The sequence below is a fragment of the Ictidomys tridecemlineatus genome, chromosome 1 (genome assembly GCF_052094955.1).
Source record: "Ictidomys tridecemlineatus isolate mIctTri1 chromosome 1, mIctTri1.hap1, whole genome shotgun sequence".
NCBI classification, from domain to species: Eukaryota; Metazoa; Chordata; class Mammalia; order Rodentia; family Sciuridae; genus Ictidomys; species Ictidomys tridecemlineatus.
The window spans coordinates 262,189,109-262,214,682 of NC_135477.1; the positions used below are offsets into that span (position 1 = coordinate 262,189,109).

Below are 25,574 nucleotides of genomic sequence, written 5' to 3' on the forward strand. Positions count from 1 at the left end.
CGCGCGCGCTCAGAGGGAGCCGGGCCACCGCGGGCGCTGCTGTCGTCTGTTGCCGCGCCGCCCTGCCCCGCGCTGAACCCGGCTTCCCGAGCCCAGCTCGGAGCCCGGTCCTGAGGCCCCAGCGGACGTCCGTCCCGGGCTCGGACCTGCACCTGAGCGCGCCCGGGCTGGTGGGGTCCGGGATCACGGCGGCGGCATGGGGAAATTTCAGTCCAAGCACGGTGAGGTGCGGGCCGGGAGGGTGGGCGGGGCGCGGACGGGCGGCGCCACTCACTGTCCTTCCCTCTCCCTCGCGCCCCGGCCGCGCAGCAGCCGCCGCAGCCTGCAAGCGGAGAGAGAGCCCCGAAGGTGAGCGCGGGGACCATCTGGAGCCCAGGCGCCCCGAGCCCGGCGCGCGCCCTGCCTTGCGCCCTCGTCGCGGGAGGTGGCCGCCGGGTCTCGGCGAGTGCGCGGTTCTGGACCCTCCCTGTTCAGGGGGTGGGCTGCTGCCCCCGCCCTGCACGGTCCTTGGGGCTTGGGGAGGGCGCGCTGGCGGCTGCGGCGCGAAAGCGCATCCCTCGGGGCTCACGGCATCTCCTTCCTCCTCGGTGGGTGCCGCGTTTCCCGCGCGTCCGTTCGTCACCCGCAGGGGACAGCTTCGTGGTGTCCGCATACGCGAGCGGCCGCAAAGGCACGGAGGAGGCGGAGCGGTACCCAGGCGGCGGCGTGGAGCGCTGCGCGCGGGACAAGCAGGTAGGCTGTGGCTGGCGGGCTGGGACAGCACTACTCAACCACCTTGCAGGGCGCACGAAGTGGTGCGGGAGCTGTGCACTCTTGCCCAGGACCAGGCTCAGAGGGAGCGGCCCAGATGGCTGACCAGAGTAATGTCCAGAGGGCCAAAGAACCAGTTGCTCCCAACCTCCAGGCTGGGGACTTGGGGACTGCAGCATTGGTGTCTGTGCTGGGGGCTGAAGGCCTAGGCTGGGGGTGGGGTGGAGCCCCCACCCTCCCGCTGGAGAGCTGGGAAGGGTCCTGGGAAGGGCTGAGGCCTAGGTGTCCCAGGCTGATGTTCTGAGGAGCTGAGTGGCCTGGGGAATCCACAGGTTATGGGATCGCTGGCCTAGAAAAGAGGGTCCTACTTAGAGGGCACCTTTGCCTCCCCTATTCCAGAGGGGTGATCACAGGCCAGGCAGAGGGGGTCACCAAGAGAATGGACTGCTGGTGAGCTGTGGCCACCTAGACCACAGATGCTGCTAAGGGGATCAGAGGGCGTACTGGGGACTCAGGTGCCCCTGAGGGCAGATTATGAAGTGCTATGTCCAGGAACAGAGAACTTCCCAGGCCCAGGGCCCTGCAGGTCTTGGGTAAATCAGACATGCCTGTATTTGCAGAGTTGGAGGGAGTGGGAATGACTATCATCAGCCTTAAGGGGAGATGGGCCCTGCCAGGTGGACCCCCTTGCCCACTGCTGGATGCCCGGTACACCAGGCAAAGTCAAAATACCCTTTTTGGAAGGGTATTTTTCTGCTGGTTGATCAAAGAGATGCTCTGGGTGTTATTTGTAAACATTTCTGCTCAGAAACTAACACACCCCTGAGCTTGGGTTCCTGGGAGGGTCTGTGCCATGCCTGTAAGGGCAGGAAGTACATTCTGAGGTATTTGCTGGGTGCAGCATAGTAACACGGCTGTTTTGCATCCCTCCATCCTGGGTTGGGGACTGACAGTTGTGTTTTCCCAAGGGAATACTGGTGGCCAGATGGTGCCTCTCGACAGCCTGGTTCACAGATGTGTCATTGTGTAGAGATGTGAAACAGGGGCTGGCGTTGAGGGCTTAGGCTGGCCTCTGTGCCTCAGCTGACCAGGCTAGGGACCTTCTCTCTGGCAGGCAGTGTGGGCTCAGCCCTTAGGGTCCTGATGAGAGAATGATGTGTTCAGGACAGGGCTGAGGCAGGACCATAAAGATGGGCCTCCTGTGGAGTGGGGCCAGAGTACATGTGCTCTGGAAGGTGACCGAGTCCGCGCAGCTGTGGAGTCACCTGGGCCAGGACTGGGGTGGTCTCCAGGACCAGGCTCCACACTTTGGGACATTTTTAAAGAGTGGTGTGGGGTCTGGCTGAGTGTGCCCACATTCCTGAGCACAGGGTCCTGGCTGTGGTGGGAAGAACAGACCCTCAGAACTTGGTGCTGTCCTAAGCCAGGCTCACGAGGCTGCCCACCAGCAGCACTGCTTAGCCCATGTCTGCCATCGGGTCACAGGCGTGCAGTCAAGCCCCCTGCCCAGGTGCAGCCCCAGCTGGGCAGCTCTTGGCCCAGGTCCAGGGGATCTGCCCCTCCGTCCTGCCTCTGCTGCCTGCCAGAGCTCCGCTGGGAATGGCAGGTGTGGAATCTGGAGGTCCTTCCATCTCCCACCTCCCTGCCTTCCCATGGCATCTAGTGCTCCACCCATCACCACATCCTCCTGAATGTGTCCCTGAGGAAGGCCAGCCCTGGTTCCTACTGTACCCTGTGACGTCTGGCAGGGACCAGCGTGGGGACCGTGCCTTCTGGTCCCTGCAGTTGCCCTTGTGAGCACTGTTTTGTCCTGGGAGTTGTGATAAATACCCTCGTGGGCAGTAAGTGGGTATTCGCAACCCCACTTTCACCTAGCCTCTCTCGCCTCAGGGTGGGTGAAACTGACCAAGTGGAGTTGCTGCCACCCAGACCATCCATAGGCTTGTGGCTTCCAGCATGTGAGACGCTCGAGTGTGAGCACGCCCCAGGCAGGTGGCCTACCCTCCGGTGGCTCCCCACACCATTCCAGGAAGCTCCTGCAGACTCGTCTAGGTGGGCTGGTGTGGTTTTCTCCTGAGCGTCTCTGAAGGTCCAGGCTGTGGATCTGCTGGTGATGGCCACTGGGTCGTCTAGAGTGGTGGGTGACATTGGGAGCAACTGTGGTGGGTGCCTTAAGGTTCCCAGCAGTGACAGGGTGGTGGCTTCTGGAGCACACTGTTAAAGTGAGCTGGTGTGGAGCAGTGGCCTCCCTGGGTTCTGTGCAGGAGTGTCCCCTCACATGGGTCTTCGGTTGTTCCTGCTCCCTGAGGCTGGAGGGAAGCAGCTCAGTGACAAGAATCGCTGTCCACAGCTGGATTCTTCTGTAGTTAAACACAGATTCCTGGTAGGTGCTCAGCCTGAGAGAGGGATGTTGTGTTGACTAGAGGGGCTGCTTACTGGGACTCTGCCTGGGAGTGAGGAGGCTGCTGGGCCTGCTGTCCGGGGGGACTTGGGAGCTGACCACATCTGCAGGAGGGCAAGATGTGGCTGCTCAGCCCTCCCTGGGCGACTCCCGCTCCGGGGCCACTCTGTTCTGTGCCTAGGCACAGGGCTGTGTGCGTGCTGATGTGTACTGTGCCTCCCGGTGGCGGTGGCCCTCTGGGACACTGGCCAGCATGAGCACCGGTCGCACCTCCAAGGCTGAGCTCTACACGTGCCCAGCAGTCCCCCGCGCTGGCGCTGGCTTCCGCAACTGTCCGCCCTAGCACGGCCTGCCCTAGGTCGCTTCTGGGATCTGAGGCTCGGCCCCTGTGCTGCCGTCTTCGGAACAGTTCCCTGGAGCTGGCCCGGGGCCTCAGATGCCCATCTCTGCAGCACCCACTGCATGGTCTGGCGGTGCTGAGGCCCAGGCTGTGCTTCCCGACGCCCGGCCGGCAGGAGCCCCTCACCTGCGGGGGTACCTTCTGCTCATCTGTAGGTGAGAGCCTGGCCCTGGTGACCAGGGTGGGGCCCTGGGCCTCGGTGCCCAGAGGTTCCAGTGGGCTCCTTCCTCCCTTCCCACCTCTGCAGCTGTGACAGGAGGCCTGGTCTCTCCTGGATGGGGAGGGGTCCTGAGCCGACACCCACCCTGAGCAGCTCTGGGGGTCAAGGGTCTTCAGTCCCTGCCACCTTCTGGGCCTTGATCCCTGCTGTGGCATGTGGGCAGGTGGCGGTCACTTTCCAGACTTGCCAAGAAGTCCCTGGAGGGACCAGTGTGGGGAGGGGCCGAGTGGAGTGGTCACCTGGCCCCTGGGGTGAGAGGAAGGAAGGCATGCCCTGCACAATGGTCAGCTGTGGCTATTGGCTCCCATGTGTGTCCCGGGGACTGCAAGGCAGGGTGAAAGTGGAGTTGGGGGACCAGGGCAGCTGAAGATAGGAGGCGCCTCGCGGCCTTGGGAGCAGCTGCAGCTTCCTCAGGTGTGTGACTCTGGCCATCCCACACCCCAGACCCTGGTGGACACAGGCTCCCACAGGGCCTCTGCTCTGTTAGCATCTTATGATTGTTCTGGGGCCTCAGTTGGTCATCGGTAAATGGTGCCCATGCATGCCAGTGTGGGGCAGTGGAGACCTGGGGCTCGCTGGGCCCCTGGGATGGAGGGTCCTTCTCAGGTTCTGGGGGGACTCGTTAATGCCACTTGGTGCCAGGCAGCACCAAGCCACCCATGGAACAGTGGCTGCGTCTCCTTGGAAAAAGAGGGGACAGCGCTGTTCCAGCTTTGAGTGGCTGAACCATCCCGCCTGATTGGCTGCCTCTCCAGGCTCAGCAGTGGCCTTCTGGAGGCTCACAGGACGTCCTCGCCCCGTGGAGAAGCCTGGACCTGGTCTCAGCCAGCTGTGGCCATGCTGCAGGCCGCGATTTGCCCTCGAGCCAAGGGGCCTGGGAGGGTGCCCTTTAGCAGCCTCCTGGGCAGTGCTGAACCCGCTGGGTCTTCTGGGCCCTGGTGGTCACTGCGGCTGGACCGGGCCGGTGTGGCCCTTGGCAGCTCCACGGGGGGATTTGTTTCCCCTTGGTCCTGCAGAGTCCTCCAAGGCACTTGTAGCTGGCTTTGAGCTCTTAAGTCAGAGGAACTAAGAAGCATGTAAGGTTTTTTTTTTAAAGGACACAACACCTCCATTTATCTATCTTTATGTGGGGCGGAGGATCGAACCCGGGCCTCACAGGCTAGGTGAGCACTCCACCGCGCTCCACCGCCCAGCCCCAGCCCCAGCCCCAGCCCCAAGCGTGTGATATACAGAAACTCAGATCATTTCAATCCAGCTGTGGGGGTCCTGGCTCAGAACACAGAGCACTATATGCAGGTTGCCTGTGCCTGGACCCCCAGCTGGTCAGCAGGCAGGCCCTCCTGGCTGTCGTCCCAACTGTGGTTGATGACTTCGTCCAGGGTGCACCTCAGCCAGGGCTGGACCCTCCTGCGAGGCCTGTGGTTCTGACAGAACCAGGCCTTAACTTCTGCTAGGAGGAAAGAGACCCGCTGTGGTTCTGGTTCTTGTCCTCTTGACCCGAAAGACCTGAACTGGTGACGTGTCCCCCATAGGAACCGCCCCCTGCGGGGGCCTCAGAGAGGGGTGGGGTAGGGTGGGGTGGGTGGGGTAGGCCTGGCCCTCCGCCACACTGGCCTCCTGCCCGCTCCTCCCTGTGGGGCCCCACAGGTTCCTTCCTGGCCAAGCCCTGGGATGCCCACGCTGCCGGGAGGCTCTGCTGGGCCTCTGGCCTTGCTCAGACCCCTGGCCCCCACCTTCCCCTTCAGTCCCCTGCCCAGCACTAGCCATCGCCCCTCGTGGAGTGCCCGCTGGCCCTTGCTTCCCAGAACACCTCACCAGGTGCCAGGACATCAGCTCTGACAGGCCTCCCAGAGGGCTGGAGTCCCCACTGGCCTTGGCCTTGTCCCCCCTGCCCAGGCATCCCTGTGGCCCTCACAGTCCCCTGTAGGCAGGGCCTGTGCCTTCCTGTGCCTACAGGGACCCACTTGTGGAAGTCACGGCCAGGTGTGGCCCGTTGGCTGGGTGGACTCCAGGGCTGGCCTCCCCCTGCCCTCCGTGGTCTGTGTTCCTGATGCAGGAAGAGGTCTCAGTCTGAAGAGAGCCCTGCGTTTCCAGAGAGATGGGGACCAGCATGGCCCCACAGGGGAGCCCCCAGGAGGTCGGGCAGAGCCCCTGTCCCAGGGAGGAGAGGCTCTGCAGGAGGGCGTGGTCACCTCGGGTGGCCCTTGTATGATGCGGGTGATGCTCGTGTGGAGCTGCCTTCCTGACCCGGCAGCAGGGTCCCATGGTGCCTCCGTGAGGCCCCGGCAGTGTCTGGTGCCCATCCTCTCTTCCACCTGTGTTTGAGTACCTGGAACTCTGCCAGCCCGGCTGTCAGCTGCTGTGACCCTCACTGGGCACCGTGGTTCCCAGAGCGCTCCCAGAGTGCCGCTGGAGAGCAGGTCCTGGCCTCCTGGCCACTGGGCACCGTGGTTCCCAGAGCGTTCCCAGAGTGCCGCTGGAGAGCAGGTCCTGGCCTCCTGGCCACTGGGCACCGTGGTTCCCAGAGTGTTCCCAGAGTGCCTCTGGAGAGCAGGTCCTGGCCTCCTGGCCACTGGGCACCGTGGTTCCCAGAGTGCCGCTGGAGAGCAGGTCCTGGCCTCCTGGCCACTGGGCACCGTGGTTCCCAGAGTGCCTCTGGAGAGCAGGTCCTGGCCTCCTGGCCACTGCGCACCGTGGTTCCCCGAGCGTTCCCAGAGTGCCGCTGGAGAGCAGGTCCTGGCCTCCTGGCCACTGCTCCCAGAAGCCCTTCCTTGCAGGGCAGGAGTCCTGCTGCCTGGCTCCGGCTCTGCACCGCCCTCAGCCCCGTTCACCCCAGTGTGCTCAGATGCCCTGGAGCAGGACACACAACCCCCCTTCATGCTGAGTCAGGGTCTGAGCAGGGGGCTGACCTCAGTGTCCCCACAGGGTGCATTTGTCCCCGACCCCCACTGCTGATAGGCGGCTGTCAGGCATGGGAGGCTCCATCAGTCTGGGTGAAGCTCGCTTCCTGCCCGCTGTGGCCCGTGGCTATGGTGTCACTACACAGGCAGAAAACAGCTGCAGACAGTGCCAGTGGACCTGCTGTGCTGACCTAGGGACAGTCTGTGAGGACAGGAGTGAAACAAAACCCAGCACACAGCACAGATGGCAGCGTCCACCCTGTCCAGGATCCCAGGACACAGAGTTGGCCAGGGGAGCAGCCAGGAGGAGTGGGCGGGCACGGTGAGGGTCTGCCCACGAGGCTGCTACGGGGGATCATTCGTGTGCTGAGCCCTCAGGTCCAAGAGGACGTGGCATGGATGAGGCAGGACATGCAGAAGGACCTTGGTCATCTTTGGGCCACATCAGCACAGTCGCAACCCCAGTGGGCTACAGAGATGGCCACGGTGTCAAGATGAGCAGTGGGTGGGGCTTGACCGCAGGTGGGACGGCAGAGTCCTGGCAGAGGCTGGAAGTAACAGGAGCAGGGTCCACCGCAGCAGGACTGTGCCAGATAGCCCTGCCTACGTGCACGGAGGGCGTGTGGCCAGGCCTTACAGTTCAGACGGCACCTGAGCCACAGACCCGGAGGCTCCATGCAGCCTGCGCAGAGCAGAGGAGGCCACTCTGGGCACGTCCCGGTCAGCCTGCTGGTGACCCATGGTAGGAGAGCTCAGCCAGGGGAAAGCTCTGTCCACCCCATGGTGGGCAGCGGGGAGGGAAGCCAGCGGGAAGGAGCAAGGCCGGGGTGCCCACACACGCCGCGGGGCCACAGGCGTTTCCCACAGGAGATGCTGTCCTTTTCCTGTTTTGAAAGGAGACTGAGATGCAGTGGGCTTAGGAGATCTCCCCAAGTCACCCTGGAACGAGTCCTGGATCAGGTCCCGGTGGCCAAGCCCGCAGAGCCCATGTCCTGGCCCATAGGCTGCTCTGCCTGCCCCCATGAACTCCTGAGCCTGTGCCGCAGGTCCCAAAGGGGCAAGGGTGACCCACGGATGGCCAGTTGGGAGGCAGTGCTGATGAACACTCCAGCTGGGGGCTGCCAGTGCAAAGGCCCTGAGGCAGGAGTGAGCAGCACATGGTGGACAGGAGGGATAGCAGAAGTCGGGGAGCAGCGAAGGATGGCCCTGAATGCACCCATACTCCTCCTCCAGGAGCTGGGCCAGGGTGCCCTGTCCACACGTCCCAGTTGGGGCAGGGAGGAGCGGCCGGGGAGCCGTGTGGGGTGGAGGACCGCGCCGTGGGCATTCTGGGTGTTCCAAGCCCAGGAGTGGGGAGGGGTGTCCCTTTCTTTCCTCCCATTGACTCGTTTGAAATGGCTGGTTTTCAAGAAAAGTACACTGGCTTTGGCCTTGGGGATGTGGATCGGCATCTCATGCCTGAGACCAGCTGTATTCGATGACGTGTCAGGAGTGGCCAGGCCTGGCCAGGATGACAGAGAGCCATATGTGGGCATCCTCAGGGCTAGCAGTGCCCAGCTGGCCTCCTGGGCTGTGCTGGACAGTAGGGCCTGTCCCCACAGTGGACAGGTGAGGTGGCTGGGGCTGGCCACGACCCTCCCACAGCTGGGCCCCACCTGGCAGGGGACCCTGCTCTGGCTGCCCAACACACCCACATCATGTTAGGGTGGACGCTGGCCTCCTGGCTGGGGAGGCCCGGCCCTGGGGGCTCTTGGGCCTGGCCTGAGCTCCTTCTGTGGAGCATGGCACAGCAGGCAGTGGGGCAGGAAGCAGGTGGGGGCCACCTTTGCTTGAGGGTTTATGGGGAGCAGCAGGTGGCCACGGTGGACACCACATCTCCGTCCGTGGCACGGAGGGGCTCGGGCCTGGAAGACAAGCTCCAGTCCAAAGGGCAAAGTGGCCAGGCCAGAGGACCCGCCTTTCCACTGGGTCACTGCCCTCTGGCCGTTCCTAGGCCTCGTGGCAGGAATTGTGGGTGCCCAGCCACCCGGCTGTGACCGGGTCTCGCCTGCTCTTGCTGCTCTTCCTGTTTGAACACCTGAGGGGCAGCGTGCGGCCCCCCTCAGAGTTCCCTGCACTGTCCCAGCCGCCCAGCAGCCTGGGGCTCCGGCTGTCACTGGGCAGGCAGTGTGTGCCAGGCTCCTGGGACACGACTTGTCTTCACACGTGGGCCTGGCCACACTCTTCCCCGGGTGGGTTTGGCCCTTGCTCCTCTGAGGCCCCCTTGGTGCTGCCAGGTGTCAGGGTCCTGAGAGGGCCTCCTCTTCGTCTCCCACAGCTGCTGCCAAGAACAGCAGCACATGGCAGCCGTGGGGCTGCAGGCAGGTGTCTCCACACCCTGTGGGGCTGCTCAGAAGGGGAGTGGACACTTGCAGCTCTTTCTGAGCTGTGCTGTCCCGGGGCTGGTGCCGAGACCAAGCGTAGGCCCATTGGCTGTGGAACAGGAAGCAGAGGCTCTCCCACCACGGGAGAAAACGCGCAGTCCAGTGAGCTTCCCTGGAAGGGTCCGGCGGGGACTGCGCAGGCCTGTCGTGAGGCCAGTGCAGAGGTCGCAGCTCTGCAGCTGGGCTCAGTGATCGGCCAGCAGAGCAGGGCCAGCCACCATGGTCCCCTTTCCCTGTAGAATCGTGTGTTGGGGCCCTGGCCAGATGGGCGAGGTCTGGCCCACTACTGGATATCCTGACTCCCAGCGTCAAACGGAGGACAAACCCGGGATGCCGGGAGTCAGAACCCGACAGGCATTTCATGGCTGCTACGCCTGGACAGGAATCCATGCACCTGTGTGTGCCTGCGGTGCGAGCAGGGTGCCATGAGCATGTGTGTGGGCTGCACGCAGGCCCTGAACATGTGAATTCAGCATGTGTGCTGAACACTGCATCCCAAGTCAAGACCCCATTTGTGACACCTGCCTGCCCCAGCCACACCTGGCAGATGGTAACGACCCCGGGAATGCAGAGTCCCCTTACCATTCTTGGGCAGATGCTGTGCTCTTGGCTTCTACCCGCTGACACTAGCTGATGTGCATGTCACCTAAGCCCCTGCAAGTCGAGAGTCTCACTGCATGGTCTATACCCAGCTCTTGCGAACGCTTGCTGCGTCTTGCTGTTCTACACACCATGGAGTCACTCGGGACAGGTACATCCTGAGGACTGCTGTCATAAACACCATGGAGTCACCAGGGCAGGCACAGCCTGAGGACTGCTGTCCTACACACCATGGAGTCACCAGGACAGGCACAGCCTGAGGACTGCTGTTCTACACACCATGGAGTCACTAGGGCAGGCACAGCCTGAGGACTGCTGTTCTACACACCATGGAGTCACTAGGGCAGGCACAGCCTGAGAGCTGCTGTTCTACACACCATGGAGTCACTAGGGCAGGCACAGCCTGAGGACTGCTGTTCTACACACCATGGAGTCACTAGGGCAGGCACAGCCTGAGGACTCTGTTCTACACTCCATGGAGTCACTCAGGGCAGGTGCAGCCTGAGGACTGCTGTTCTACACACCATGGAGTCACTAGGGCAGGCACAGCCTGAGGACTGCTGTTCTACACACCATGGAGTCACTAGGGCAGGCACAGCCTGAGGACTGCTGTTCCACACACCATGGAGTCACTCAGGGCAGGCACAGCCTGAGGACTGCTGTTCTACACACCATGGAGTCACTAGGACAGGCACAGCCTGAGGACTGCTGTTCCACTCACCATGGAGTCACTAGGGCAGGCACAGCCTGAGGACTGCTGTTCTACACACCATGGAGTCACTAGGGCAGGCACAGCCTGAGGACTGCTGTCCTACACACCATGGAGTCACTAGGGCAGGCACAGCCTGAGGACTGCTGTTCTACACACCATGGAGTCACTCAGGGCAGGCACAGCCTGAGGATTGCTGTTCTACACACCATGGAGTCACTCAGGGCAGGCACAGCCTGAGGACTGCTGTTCTGCACACCATGGAGTCACCAGGGCAGGCACAGCCTGAGGACTGCTGTCCTACACACCATGGAGTCACTAGGGCAGGCACAGCCTGAGGACTGCTGTTCTACACACCATGGAGTCACTAGGGCAGGCACAGCCTGAGGACTGCTGTTCTACACACCATGGAGTCACCAGGGCAGGCACAGCCTGAGGACTGCTGTTCTACACACCATGGAGTCACTCAGGGCAGGCACAGTCTTAGGACTGCTGTTCTACACACCATGGAGTCACTAGGGCAGGCACAGCCTGAGGACTGCTGTTCTACACACCATGGAGTCACTCAGGGCAGGTGCAGCCTGAGGACTGCTGTTCTACACACCATGGAGTCACTAGGGCAGGCACAGCCTGAGGACTGCTGTTCTACACACCATGGAGTCACTCAGGGCAGGCACAGTCTTAGGACTGCTGTTCTACACACCATGGAGTCACTCAGGGCAGGCACAGTCTTAGGACTGCTGTTCTACACACCATGGAGTCACTAGGGCAGGCACAGCCTGAGGACTGCTGTTCTACACACCATGGAGTCACTCAGGGCAGGCACAGCCTGAGGACTGCTGTTCTACACACCATGGAGTCACTAGGGCAGGCACAGCCTGAGGACTGCTGTCCTACACACCATGGAGTCACTAGGGCAGGCACAGCCTGAGGACTGCTGTTCTACACACCATGGAGTCACTAGGGTAGGCACAGCCTGAGGACTGCTGTTCTACACACCATGGAGTCACTCAGGGCAGGCACAGTCTTAGGACTGCTGTTCTACACACCATGGAGTCACTCAGGGCAGGCACAGTCTTAGGACTGCTGTTCTACACACCATGGAGTCACTAGGGCAGGCACAGCCTGAGGACTGCTGTTCTACACACCATGGAGTCACTCAGGGCAGGTGCAGCCTGAGGACTGCTGTCCTACACACCATGGAGTCACTAGGGCAGGCACAGCCTGAGGACTGCTGTTCTACACACCATGGAGTCACTCAGGGCAGGCACAGTCTTAGGACTGCTGTTCTACACACCATGGAGTCACTCAGGGCAGGCACAGTCTTAGGACTGCTGTTCTACACACCATGGAGTCACTAGGGCAGGCACAGCCTGAGGACTGCTGTTCTACACACCATGGAGTCACTAGGGCAGGCACAGCCTGAGGACTGCTGTCCTACACATCATGGAGTCACTAGGGCAGGTGCAGCCTGAGGACTGCTGTCCTACACACCATGGAGTCTCCAGGGCAGGCACAGCCTGAGGACTGCTGTCCTACACACCATGGAGTCACCAGGGCAGGCACAGCCTGAGGACTGCTGTCCTACACACCATGGAGTCACTCAGCGACCTTTTCTTGAGATCTGCTCTGCCCAGCCTTTCTGAGGACACGAGTGTCAACAATTTCACTGTTCAGAAAGTCTCTCTATAGGGACCTACATCTTCCTAATGATCCTGGACAGGTTTTATAGCAATTTAAGCTCTTGACCCCTCTTTAAGCTATGTGATGTAAGGTAGAGGGAAATTTCATGTCCGCAGGGGAGATTTAACTTAAATCACTAGTCACAGAGAGCAGCGTGACTCTGCCACAGGGCACATCTTCCCCTTTGATCCCATCTGCCTCTCAGATCGTCTGCATTTAACCCCAAGATGTTGGGTATAGTGATTAGTTATGTGCCACATACTCTCCAGTGACACTGCTATGGTGCCATGCTAACTGCTGTGCCCTGCATTGCTTCTTGTAGCCTTGTTTGGTTACTGTAGCCTTGGCTGGTCTTGGTAGCCTTGGCTGGTCATGGTAGCCTTGGTTTGTTACTGTAGCCCTGGTTGGTTACTATTGCCCTGGTTGGTTACTGAAGCCTTGGCTGATCTTGGTAGCCTTGGTTGGTTACGATAGGCCTGGTTGCTTACTGTAGCCTTGCCTGGCCTTGGTAGCCTAGGCTGGTCTTGGTAGCCTTGCTTGGTTACTGTAGCCTTGCCTGGTCTTGGTAGCCTAGGCTGGTCTTGGTAGCCTTGGTTGTTTACTTAGCCTTGGTTGGTTACTGTAGCCTTGGTTGTTTATTGTAGCCTTGGTTGGTTACTTAGCCTTGGTTGGTTCCTGTAGCCTTGGTTGGTTACTGTAGCCTCTGTTTGTTATTGTAGCCTTGGTTGGTTATTGTATCCTTGGCTGGTCTTGGTAGCCTTGGTTGGTTACTGTAGCCTTTATTGGTTATTGTAGCCTTGGTTGGTCATGGTAGCCTAGGCTGGTCATGGTACCCTTGGTTGCTTACTGTAGCCTTGGTTGGTTACTATAGCCCTGGTTGGTTACTGTAGCCTTGCCTGGTGTTGGTAGCCTAGTCTGGTCATGGTAGCCTTGGTTGGTTACTGTAGCCTTGGTTGGTTACTGTATCCTTGCCTGGTCTTGGTAGCCTTGGCTGGTCATGGTAGCCTTGGTTGGTTACTCTAGCCTTGGTTGGTTACTATAGCCCTGGTTGGTTACTGTAGCCTTGGTTGGTTACTGTAGTCTTGGTTGGTTACTGTAGCCTTGGCTGGTCATGGTAGCCTTGGCTGGTCATGGTAGCCTTGGTTGGTTACTGTAGCCTTGGTTGGTTACTATAGCCTTGGCTGGTCATGGTAGCCTTGGCTGGTTACTGTAGCCTTGGTTGGTTACTATAGTCTTGGTTGGTTACTGTAGCCTAGTCTGGTCATGGTAGCCTTGGTTGGTTACTGTAGCCTTGGTTGTTTATGGTAAGTTGGTTGGTCATTGTAGCCTCTGTTGGTTGTAGAGGAGATGTCTCCAGAAGGCCACGCCTGGTGTCAGCCAGCCTCGTACCCGTGCTGCGTTGGCAGTGGACTTGCAGCACCCAAACTTATAACCTGGGGTGGGGCCCCAGTGCCGGGCACTGGTCCCTCCAGGAGGACGAGTAGCCCGCAGAGGCACACGCTGAGCTCCAGGCGGCACCAGGAGCCTGTGACTGCATCTCCACAGGCTGATTCCTTTTGCAGCAAACATCTACAGGTTAATAGGTTTCATCTTCATGTCCACCTGGGGCAGAGCTCATGCCTGTCCTGCGGGTCAGAACTCCTCTGGGCTCCAGTGGACGGCACACGGTTAGTGAGTAGTGAACAGGCTTCACGGGCCGGAGCAGGTCTGTGGCCTGTCGGCTGCTCAGTGAGCAAGGGAGGTGGTGCCTTCTAAGGTGAGCTCTCGAGTGAAGCCCCGGCGCAGATGGGGGCTCTTCCAGGTGACGGGCTCCCGTGGGCTTGGCGGGACATGCAGGTTGCCCCTGCCCCCAGGGAGGCCCTCCTTCCCCAGGCCCTGCAGCCTCACGGAGCCGTGTCTGTCCAGGGGCCCGAGGGCCTGGTGCTTCTCCCCACGGTGCTCAGGCGCCTCTTCCAAGCCCCAGGGGGAACGGGCGACCTGTGCCCTGGCGTGGAACATCCGGCTTTTCACGGCTGTCCTCTTCTGTCTCTTGCTGAGCCTCAGCAGGACAGGCCAGGGCAGGGTGCCCCCGGCCCTCCCACTCGGTGGAGCTTTAACTGCCCCCATGCTCTGGGGCTGAGGGAGGCCCACCTCCGCTGTGTCCCAGGGGTGGGCCTGAGCCCTGGAGGTGGTGCTAGGTGGCCTGGCAGGAGGTTGGCTGCTCAGGCAGGTGGGCCCAGGGAACGCTCTGGGCCTGGCTCCTGGTCACTGTGGGCAGATGAAGCTGTGCCAGGACACACCTGTGGGCCTCAAAGGCTTTGGATGAAATGAAACCAGGGTGGCCGCGACACTCTCCTGTCTCCAGCTGCAAACAAAACCGGGCTCTGGCCCTGCGTCACCTCCAGGGACAGATTCCATTTGGCCGGTGGGTGGGGTCTTTGCTCAGCACTGGGTCTGCTCAGGGGCCCCCAAGGCTTTGCATCCACCCAGAGTAAGAAACAGAAATGTCCAGTGGCTCCTGGGCCTTCTGGATGCTTCCAGGGCTGGGGGCCTGCAAGCGCGGGGTGGGGACTCTGCCTGACCAGCCCCACGGCCTTTGCCCCAGCTCCCTGAGCACGTTTTGTTTCCCTTCTGCTCTGTTCTGCAGAGTTTCTTGGCTAAGACAGACTTGGATGTGTCTGAAGTCTCTCCATTTTCCCGTAACTGTCCTTGAGGTCGGCGCTGGGCTGAGGGGTGTCTCCTGCCACGGGCCGGGCCCTGCGTCTCAGCCTCACCCTACAGAAGGCTCTCAGGCTCTGGGGGGCTGAGGCAGGGGGCCTGGTGGCGCCTTTGTGCCTCTGGCTTCTTGTATTCAGCGGTCAGCACGGTGGGCTGGGCTCCAGGGCCCTCCAGGCTCTTGCTTTGAACAGCAGCCGGGTCCTGGTCCTGGAAACACCCAGGTGGAACTTGGGTCAGAGCTGCCGCGCAGGGACCTCTGCCAGTCCTGCTGGGGTGTGGGGGGGCGGTGTTCCTGACTCGGAGACCAGGAGGGCCCAGGAAGCCTGAGGCCCGGGTCCGTTCCGGTCCTGCCGCGCCGAGCTGGTGCTCACGTCCTTCTGTCTGCCCAGCTGAGCCTCATGGTCACTTGCTATTCTGCTTCCTGCAGGAGCTTCCCAGTGGGGACCCCAAGGATGGGCCTTTCCGGGAGGGCCAGGTGCCCCTAGAAGGTGAGTCCAGTCCCTACGTCCCCAGAGCTCACAGCACCGCATTGAAGGCCAGGGTCCTGAGTGGCCTGACACCTACCAGCGTGAGTGTGGCAGCAGCCTCGTGGCCACACTGCCCCCCAGGATCCTCACTGGACAGGCAGCTTGCGTCTGGCCATCACACGTGGTCCAGCCTGTGTCCCCGAGTGCTGTTGCTCCGTGTCTGGAACTCGGCACCCTGTCTGTGGGCACAGGCTCCACGGGGACAGCTCTGGGGGGCTGGGGCAGGGGGCTCCACAGACCATGACTGGGACTGTGAGCCCCAGTGGACGTGGGGGCCACTGTGGAGTGGGCCAGGGTGCATCTCTGGTGGAGGACAGTCCTCCTACAGAGGACAGTCTCCACAGGCCACCTGCCTATCGGGTGCAGGGTGCAGGGTCACCTTTACATGGCTGCTAAGGCCAGGGGCTCTAGGACCCCTACCCCCTGCTGGAAACTCAGGTTCTGGGCACCTTCCCAGCTCCCAGCTGGGAGAGCGCTGCCCGAGGGGTCTGGGGCCCTAACCTGGGGACACGGCTTGTGAGAGCCAGAGAATCATGAGTCGTAGGACCCAGGCGCCTCACCGTCCACACGCAGAGGCTGGGAGAGGGGGTCTGCTCCACAGACAGCCTGCAGGCAGCCTCACCTATGGGTCCTGGGTTGAGGGCTGTCGGGAAACTGGATCGTGCATGGGGGGAGGGAGGTCTGGCCACACGGGCCATGCTGGAGGCCCCACGAGCAGGGACCCTTCCCCAACCCTCTGTGCAATGTCGGCAGCCCCCAGAGGACAGCCTGCTCCTCGGGAGCCAGTGTTGGAGGCCGGCGAGGCAGGACACCTGGCTGCAGCTGACTCTGGAGAGGCCTCCCTGCTGGTCTCTTGGTGCCCCCTATTCCAAAGGCGGACTTTCCGCACAGGCCCACCTGGGAGGGGTCTGTGGCTGGGGGAGGTAGCGCAGGGCAGCAACAGCTCTCCCTGGCCAGGCCCCATCCTCCATTGTCCCCTCTGTCACCAAATCACCTACCTGGGCTGGGCACCTCCCTCACCCCTTCTTGTTCCCCGCAGTGGTGTTCCCCCCCGAGAAGGCCGAGGGCCACGAGGGCCCAGGACAGCTCTTCAGCGTGGACGAAGGGGAGAGAGCCGCAAACCGTGAGGGCTCGCGAGGCCTGGGCAGGAAGCACCTGAACATTGACGTAGGCCTTGGCCCACTCCACACAGAGCGTCCCGGGGCCCGGGGTGGGCAGTGGAGGCCCCAGGTGGGTGGCCCTGGGCCTTCCAGCTGGCCTTCCTGTCATCCAGCATAGGCCCCAAGGAGCGAAGCTCGTGTGTGTGTGCTCTGGGCCTCAGCACAGCTGTCTCGGTGAGCGCGGCCCAGCCTGGCCGATGAGGCAGAAGTGGAGAGGCCCTGCATGGGTGCCCAGACCCCAGGGGAAGTACAGCGAGGGCTGGGGACGGGTCCTGCCTCCTTGTGGGGCCTGGGGAGGAGCCGGCCACCTGGTTTACAGTCGATTTCTGGGGCTGGCACTTGGCAGTGGGCAGGGCCTCCTCATCCTGGGAGACGCTGGGCACTCGAGCAGGCACAGGCCATAGTGGGAGATTGAGCACGGTGCCAGGTCCACTTGGAGTCTCCTGGCCGCACACCAGAAATGGAAGACCCCTTGGAAGTGTCCCTTGGAGTCACAGGCCCCCTGGTGTGACAGGGCCTATAGAAGACCCAGGGTTGTGGGGGATGACAACAGTATTTCCTGTGCCCTATCCCTGCGTGCTACCAGCAGGCCCTTCAGTGTGATGTCTCAGTGGAGGAGGATGACCGCCAGGAATGGACATTCACGCTGTATGACTTTGACAACTGTGGGAAGGTCACCAGGGAGGTACCGTGCCCGTGCACGTCAGCTGTCCACCAGAGGGTGCTCGGGTGTGGCCTGTGGCATCTGGAATCAGGCTGGTCCAGTAGGCAGATGGACAGACAGAGACACCCAGCCCCCGAGATGGGGAGGCAGCTCCAGCTGAAGCAGGAGAGGGTGGGCCTGTGGCTGTGGGGAGGTGGGAGGCAGACAGGAGGGCCCACTGGCGGTCCTGGCCGGCTAGAGTGGGCGTCCTGTAACCCAGGGCTGCCTGCTGACATTTCCCCGCCCAGCCTGGTGTGGTCAGTGTCTGCAGCTGGGATGCCCTTGGCCAAGCCTGGGCCAGCAACCCTGCAGGGCAGCCAGGTCCCAGGAGCAACCCCTACCTGGCTGAGCTGTGAGTCTGGGGCCCAGAGGCCTCTTGAAGTGAAGCAGGGGACAGGGGACATGAACATGCTGAGATAAGCATGCCTGAGTGCAGGTAGAACTGTCCGTCTGTCTGCTGAGCCCTTTGGCAGAGCGCCGTGACTCCAGGGGTAACGGGGTGACCGTCCAGCCATGGAAGGCACCCTCTGGGCTAATCTAAGACGGTCTCTGGCCTGGGAATTGGAGTGCATGGCGCATGGGTGCCAGGGCAGCAGGGGTGGGGGTGTTTAGCAGCAAGGGTGGGCAGTGTCTCCTCTCAGGTCAGCTGTGCCCTCCCAGGACATGTCCAGCTTGATGCACACCATTTATGACGTCGTCGACGCCTCCATCAACCACTCCTCAGGCAGGAGCAAGACCCTCCGAGTGAAGCTGACCGTCAGCCCTGAGCCCTCTAGCAAGAGGAAGGAGTGTCCTCCCACCAACCAGGGTGGGGCCCTGGGCCAAGAAGCCGCCCTTGCTTAGATAGTCCCGTCCCCACAGCACTGCCCAGGCCTGGTTTCAGGGGCTGGTCACCAGCCCTATGCCTGGGCCCTGCCCACACTCTCCCTTGGCTCTTGCCCACTCGCCCACCCCCAGCACAGTGCATGACCCCGACCCCATGCATTTCTCACTACCCGGCTAAGCCGTGCTGTCCCCAGCTTCCACAGTGGCCCCTGCCCCCTGCCCCTGGGGGTTCCAGACTGCTGGGCAAGTAAAAGCGAGGCTGCCCTGCTGGGGGGATGTGCCCAGTGAGTGGCACCCTAGTGGAGGGGCGAGTGGGGGGTGGGGGCTCACGGTGGACAGAATGGATGGGTGCAGGGCCAGCAACGAGTAGTGCCTGAGCCAAGCTGGAGAGCGCCCACCCCTCTTGCAGACCGGGAGCCCAATCGCAGCCGGATGGAGAGCGAGCTTGCAGAGGATGCCCGGGTTGCGGAAAAGTGGCCGTCTGCCCACGTCGGGTGAGTGGCCACTTCTGCAGCTGCCCTGGGAAGGCCCTGGGTGGAGGCTGGGCTGAGCACCCAGCCTGAGTGACAGGCAAGGCTCTGGTGGCAGGTGCTAGGTGGGCCGGCACCCCCAGCCCGGGTCACTGCACATCTTGGGTTCCACTGGCCAGTTTGGGAGGTGTCAGTGGCCATAAACAGGTGACCAGAAAACACCCCAGTGTCACTTCCCGAGGCTCTCTGAGGATATGGCAGGTGACATCCTGGATCCATATGGACCTTGTTCCTCCACCACCACCACCACCACCACCACCATCATGTTCCTCAGGATGGTGCCCAACCTTCCTCAGGCTGCCCCAGGCCATGGGTACTGGTCAGAGCACCCCGGGGCCTTGCTGCCTCTACTGATGCCCCTCGTCAAAGGCGCCTGGTCAGGCCCCTCCTTTCTGCCCCTGCAGGAGGCCCAGCGTCGAGCCCCAGCCCTGCTCTGTGCGGGGGCCCTACTGCGTGGACGAGAACACCGAGTGCAGAAACCACTACCTGGACCTGGCTGGGATCGAGAACTACACCTCTAACTTTGGCCCAGGTAGGTAACGGAAGACCCTACACCACCTGGGCCCAGGTGCTAGCCAAGCGGAGGGCTCTGGAACCCACACATGGTTGGGGCCAAGGGTGCCCCACCCACTCAGAGGACCTGGCCCACTCCTCGGCACCAGCCAGTGCCTGGAGCAAGGCTGTGCATGTCCAGGTGTGCATGATGTACCCAGCCCCAGAGAGGCCAGACCTCGGGGGATCCCGGAAGCCCTGCCCCATGGGGGAGGGGTGTTTTAGTGCAGAATTACCAGCTCCCTCAGAAGCATTGGGCACTCCACAGAGTGGACAGAAGCAGGCCTGCCCACCACTGGTTCCTTCTGACTAGTAGCACCCTTTGTGGCATTCAGTAGGTTGCCATGGTGCCTGGGCCCTATCCTAGGGGTGACCTGGGTCCCCTGACACCCTGACTCTGGGAACTGACTCCCAGTAGGAGTCCAGGGCTGGGCTTCAGGGCCTGTGCCTGTCTGACCTCTGACCTGGCCACCAGGCTGGCCTTGGATGGGAGCCCCTGGTGAGGCCCCCCCTGTGGATCGTGAGCACGTCACTTCCGGGAAGAGGAGACAGGAATGACCCCTGTTCTGGGCCCCGCATGGGCCCATCCTCTGTCCCGTCTGTAGGGCTGCCGGAGCAGGCCAGGCAGGAGCAGCAGGGCAGGGCCGCCTATCTCCAGAGCAGGTCCCGCTCCCAGGAGCCGGACACCCATGCTGCCCATCACCGCAGGTCCCAGATGCTAGCTGACCATGCCATGCCGCTTCCCGAGCCCACTGTGAGGGCCCTGGACATACAGCCCCGGCTGAAGGGGCAGGAGAAGCCGTTCCTCAGGTCCCCCAAGGGCCCAGGGAAGCCACTGGGGCTGGCAGGCAGCAGCAAGCTGGGGAAGGCCCTTGGCTACTACCTGCCGGCTGCCTCGGCCTCCCAGGCCCCTCAGGACGGCCACCACCTCCCACAGCCCCCTCCACAGCCCCCACCGCAGCCCTACGGCCACAAGCGATACCGGCAGAAGGGCAGGGAGGGCCCTTCCCCACTCAAGGCCCCGCACGGCCAGCCTGTGGTGGAGCACGAGGCCTGGCGGGACCTTTTGGCCGTGCCGGGGGCCGAGGGCTACGTGGTGCCCATGGTCCAGCGGCATGAGCACCACCACCATCACCAGCACGAGCACCACCACCACCACCACCACCACCACCACCTCCACCACCTCCTCCTCCTCCCATCCTAGCACCCGCCCCGACCGTGCAGGCACCTCCTCCACCACCTCCTCCACTACCACGTCCCAAGACCATGTCCTCCTCCACTACCTCCTCCTCCTCCCATCCTAGCGCCCGCCCCGCCCATGCAGGCACCTCCCCCTCCACCACCACCACGTCCTCCACCACCACCTCCTCCTCCAAGACCACATCCTCCAAGACCACGTCCTTCTCCACCACCACCACGTCCTCCAAGACCACGTCCTCCTCCACCACCTCCTCCTCTACCACCACCACCACATCCTCCTCCACCTCCTCCTCCTCCCATCCTAGCGCCCACCCCGACCATGCAGGTACCTCCTCCTCCACCACCACCTCCACCACGTCCTCCTCCTCCCATCCTAGCGCCTGCCCCGACCATGCAGGCACCTCCTACTCCACCACCACCACCTCCACCACCATGTCCTCCACCACCACGTCCTCCACCACCACCTCCACCACCTTTTCCTCCTCCCTTCATAGCGCCCGCCCCGCCCATGCAGGTACCTCCTCCTCCACCACCACCACGTCCTCCACCACCTAGTCCTCCTCTACCACCTCCTCCCATCCTAGCGCCCGCCCCGACCATGCAGGCACCACCTCCACCACCTCCTCCATTACCTCCTCCTCCACCACCACCTCCACCACCTCCTCCTCCACCACCTCCATCATCTCTTCCACTACCACCACCTCCATCACCTTCACCAGCTTTACCACCTCCACCACCTTCACCATCTCCACCACCTCTTCCTCCACCACCTCCTCCTCCACCATCTCTTCCACCACCACCACCTCCATCACCTCCACCACCTTTACCACCTCCACCACCTTCACCATCTCTACCACCTCCTCCTCCACCACCTCGTCCTCCACCACCTCCACCTCCACCACCTCCACCTCCTCCTCCTCCTGCCATCTTAGCACCCGCCCTGGGCACTACCTCCTCCACCACCACTAGCACCTCCGCCACCACCTCTTCCTCCACCATCTCTACAACCTTCACCACCACCTCCACCATCACCAACTCCTCCACCACCACTACCTCCTCCTCCACCACCTCCACTATCTCCTCCTCCCTTCCTAGCGCCTGCCCTCACCCACTCTGGGCACCACCACCACCACCACCACCACCTCCTCCTCCCCCCATTCTAGTGCCTGCCCTGCCCACACTGGGTGGCACCACCACCACCACCTTCTCCTCCAGTCCTAGGGCCCGCCCTGTCCTCTATCCACCCTGGTCCTGTGGATGCAGCTCAAGTGCCCTGTGTGAAGTCTGGTGCAGAGCCTGGTGTCCTGACCCTGCACTGGTTCCAGAGGTCAGGTGGGCACAGCCGGGGTAACACCAGGACAGACATAGGCAGGCAGGACTCTGCTCATTTCCCATGGATGCAGGTGGTCAGATGCCACTGTGGTTCCTGCGATGAGCAGTTGTCTGTGATCATGAAAACTGTGCACAGGAAATGCACTTCACTTGCTGCTGTTCATGCATCCAAAGCGGGCCCAGGGCACCAGGGGTCTGCTGTGTGGCTCTCAGCACACCCTCCGGCAGGGTGTCACCTCCGAGTCAGGCTGTCCCTGTGCAAGGCCAGGTGGAGGGAGATGAAGCCTCTTGGAACGTGTGTTCTCTGTGAAGTCAGGCGCAGGGCCTTCCTGAGCACACCAAGTGTCCTCCCCAAACATAAGTCGTGGGGAGAGGGGCGGCTGCCGGCTTCAGCAAGAAGTGCCAGTGCTGGGGCCGGAGAAGAGGTGGTGGCAAAGTGCTCTGTGACAGTGCAGCACGTGGGTCCCCAGTGTCTGGGTGGGCACCAGCAGAGAGGTGCAGGGTCAGGAGGTGAGTCTCACACTTGTCTCGCCCAAGCAAGCGTCTTCCCCGGGTGAGCAGGTGCAGGTCGGGAGCTTGGCCTGCAGGGGCTGCTGCAGCTCCACCGAGCAGAGGCCTTGAGATCCCTCCTGCAGCCTGTCTGCCGGGATTATGGGCTTTCTCTCCTTGGGTTGCTTTGAGGATAAAGCCAATCGGTGGCCTGCTGCGCTGTGAGAATTTCTTCCAGGTGTAAGAAAAGCCCGCGTTTTGTGATGCCGCAAGCTACTGCATACCAAAAGTTTTCCAGAGAGCTGCAGTCAGCGCACCTATTCCAAGTGGCCGGGCGCAGCCCACAGGGTGGGGGCTGTGCGGACAGTATGTCTGCCTGGGTCGATGCGGTGGAGAGTTCCCACCACACTGCTCTGAGAAAACCCCAAACAAAAACCGCAGACCCCCGCTCAGCTCAGGACCCGGGAACACTGGGCCTGGTGTGCAGGTGCATAGACCTTGGCTGGCATAGGAAGCTGGGCTCTGGCCAGCAGGGCCTGCTGCAGGGGCCCACATCCTCCTCGGGTGTTGTGGTTTTAAGAAATCCCTTGAGACTTTTGGGGCTGGGGTCTCTCCCGTGAGCCAAGCCATGGGCACCCACCTCTCCTGGCACTTTGTGTGGGGAACCCCACGGCTGAGGCGGGTCACACCCCGAGGTTCCTTGCTAAGGCCGCCTTCCCAGGACATGCTGCCTTTTCACAACGGAACAGGTCCACCACAGACTCGGCTGTGGACAGTGCTTCCCTGAAGTCCAGACTGACGTCCCCTTCAGGTGTGACCCCAGGAGGGCAGCTGTGGCCCACAGGGTGACTTGACAGCGTCACCATTCCTCTGCGCCCAACACCTTGCCGTCTGCCCACCTGCTGCAGCGAGCAGCACTCTGGTCGGGCCTTCCCTGGTGCAGACCTGAGCTGGTGGACCCGTCCTGCGACAGCCCCGCCCAGAGGAGGGAGGGTGAGCACATTCCTCCCGCCGTGGACTCTGCTCAATGAGACTCGTGAAATTCTCCCAAACCTCAGGTTTCATAGGACTTTATTCTACAAACAAAGTCATACAAAGACAAGGGATCTATAAAAGGAAACCATGAAGTCGACTGTGGATGGCTGCAGTGACAAGGCAGGTTCACAAAGGAAAAGCTGGCCAAGGCAGAGCTGCAGCCCGGCTCCCCAGGCCCTTCCTGGGACGAGGCAGCAGCCTTCCACATGGCTTGGCTCTGGCTGCCCTCGGCGGGCAGGTGAGTTGGGCTGCCGAGTCCAGGCAGGCCCACTGCCTGTGTGGGACATGAGCCGAACAGTGGTCACTGGCAAGCTGACCCCCCCCCCCCGTGCCCTACAGTGCCTCTGCCCTGACCTGGACTCTGTGGACGGGCTTATTCACTAGGGAGCCCTGGAAGCCAGAGGCAGCCCAGGGCCTGGGTGTGGGACCTCCGAGGAAGCAGGCTCTGTGGACAGTGGGGTCATCCCCAAAAGGCCCCAGTGTGTTTAAATAAATAAATAACCCACGCAGCGGACAGCGAGGCCAGCAAGGCCAAGTGAGTCCACAGCCTGCAAACACAACTGACCTAGAATCGGAAAGCTCCAAGGTAAAGTGCAAACCAGCAGCTGGTGGTGAGGGTGCCCAGCTGTTGCTGCCTCACCACACGAGGCCCATGCCCAGCAGGGGCTTGTCCAGCTCAGGCTGCCTTCTTCAGAGGGCAAGGGGTGGGACAGCACTCCACTCTGCATGTGGGCCATGTGCGGAATTCCCGGCTCTTAGGTCCCCGCACACCCCCACTGCTGGCCACTCAGGGCAGCAGGCCCCCGCAGCCCAGGCGCACACTGGCAGGGCCCTGTGGGTGCTTACGAAGAGCAGCTGGGACCCCCACACAGCCGCAGCTTGGCAGGAGGCCAGCAGGGATGCAGCTGGCACTCACACCCCCACAGGGACACAGGCTCTGTCCAGCATCCTGCCCAGTGTGCACTGGCCCAGCTGTTCATGGGAGACTGGGAGGCATGGAGCCCCAAGGCCACACTGACATTCTGCCCTTGGCCCAGGGGACAAGTATGCTCTGCCATAAGTGTTCTGTGTGGGGTGTCAATGACATGCAAAGTCAGTCTGGCTGAGGCTGGGCAGTGGACAGTGGTCAATCCCAGGTTGCTGGGTACATGGAGCTCTGCCCTGGACGGATACAGGGGGCTCTCCAGTGCGGCCCCTCTCAGCACTTCCTAGAATGCCTTCTGTGTGGAGGGAGCCCAGGTGGTGGCTCTAGGTACAGCAGGTCAGGTGGCCTGAGTGGCATCTGTCAGTCTGAGCTGGGCTGGCACCGTCCTCACCCCATCTGGCACGCCCACCGACATCAGGCCTTAGGAGTAGATGGTGATGACCTCCCGGCCACCGCCCCTGACCAGAAGCACCCTGTTCAGCCCCTCGGTCAAGACCTCGAGGAACTCCATGTCTGGGTGCAGAGTTAAGGCCAGGCAGGTCTCACCTGGGCCACGTGCAGGGGAGACCCTCTATCACAACACGGAGTACACCTGGGAAGGGGCCAAGACCAGCCAAAGAAGGCCCCGTGCTGGGGGGCGGGATGGGGGACCCCAGGGAGTGGGGAGGACATGGAGGGGCTGCTGGTCAGGAAGGAGGAGGAAGTGACCACTAGTCCCACCGCAGACCTCAGCAGGTGACCAGATCAGAGCCAGCACCCAGAACCCAGGGTCAGTCTCTGACCCAGAAGCCAGGAGATGCCCAGGGCTGGCTGCAGTCTTGAGGGGAGTCCAGCAGGACCCCATGCATCAGGCCTGCATGACAACAGTTGAACCACTGAGCTACGGTCAGTGGACATGAGCTTCCAGCCCGGGGCTCTCGCTGCCTGCCCTCCTGAGCAGGAGCAAGCTGAAGCTCAGGATGGCCCAGGGTACAGCAGGCAAGATGCCCTACCTGGGCAGGTGAGGGCTGCCCCCACCCCCACCAGGCCGGGTGCTCAGGGCCGGCTTCTGTTCTGTTCTCTCCTCGCCCTAACTCCATCATGGGCCAGCCACAGAAAGCACCATATGGACTCGCTACTGTCCAGGCCCAATGCCCACACCACCTGCTGTAGCCTAGCACTGACCCCCAATGTAAGCCAAGAGCACCTCATGGGGCAGCACTGCCCTGGCCCCCACTGGCGCAGCCGCAGTGTCCTCTCTCTAAACCCTGGAGGGCCCCACCCCACCTACCCACACCTACTCTCCAGTCTATGCCACCCACAGGGACCAGCCCACTCCCCTTCTGTCCCAGGCCTCCCCCAGCTCCGGGGGCAGTGCAGGGGGACCATGTGGTCTGGCATGGTGACCCCAGGTGGGCCCCTGCCTACTTGCCTTGGGGGCCTCTGTTTGGACAAGAGGCAGCACAAGCCCAGCCAGAGCCCCTAACTCAGAAACCACTGGACAGCCCCCACGGTGCCCACGTCCCTGCAGGCA

At 62.1% G+C, this 25,574-nt stretch overlaps 2 protein-coding genes across 8 annotated transcripts in view; one reads left to right on the plus strand and one right to left on the minus strand.

Moving 5' to 3' along the window:
• On the plus strand, positions 1-23,650 carry Nkd2 (NKD inhibitor of Wnt signaling pathway 2). Of its 2 annotated transcripts, none has more exons than XM_078018606.1 (10): positions 1-221; positions 310-348; positions 629-732; positions 15,211-15,271; positions 16,350-16,477; positions 17,060-17,155; positions 17,834-17,981; positions 18,408-18,492; positions 18,933-19,060; positions 19,686-23,650. In XM_078018606.1, exons 1-10 carry the CDS (start codon positions 197-199, stop codon positions 20,282-20,284), a joined length of 1,413 nt encoding a protein of 470 aa, XP_077874732.1. In that variant the 5' UTR covers positions 1-196; the 3' UTR covers positions 20,285-23,650. The 2 variants fall into 2 exon arrangements, with proteins under 2 accessions (XP_077874732.1, XP_077874736.1); XM_078018610.1 differs by having other exon boundaries at positions 313-348.
• Slc12a7 (solute carrier family 12 member 7) overlaps positions 23,156-25,574 on the minus strand; it is a 72,915-nt gene continuing 70,496 nt past the window's right edge. For all 6 annotated transcript variants that reach the window (XM_078018603.1, XM_078018602.1, XM_078018599.1 and 3 more), the window contains one exon: positions 23,156-24,574. In XM_078018603.1, coding sequence (XP_077874729.1) covers positions 24,483-24,574 — 92 coding nt within the window. In that variant the 3' untranslated portion in view covers positions 23,156-24,482. The remainder of the gene's footprint in view (positions 24,575-25,574) is intronic.

Bases quoted from the DNA above. Each gene is read 5' to 3' on its own strand.
- Nkd2 (XM_078018606.1), top strand. From the start codon at position 197: ATGGGGAAATTTCAGTCCAAGCACG. The intron at 16,478-17,059 runs GTAGGCCTTGGC...TGCTACCAGCAG, and splicing joins GGAAGCACCTGAACATTGAC to GCCCTTCAGTGTGATGTCTC. The intron at 17,156-17,833 runs GTACCGTGCCCG...GTGCCCTCCCAG, and splicing joins GTGGGAAGGTCACCAGGGAG to GACATGTCCAGCTTGATGCA.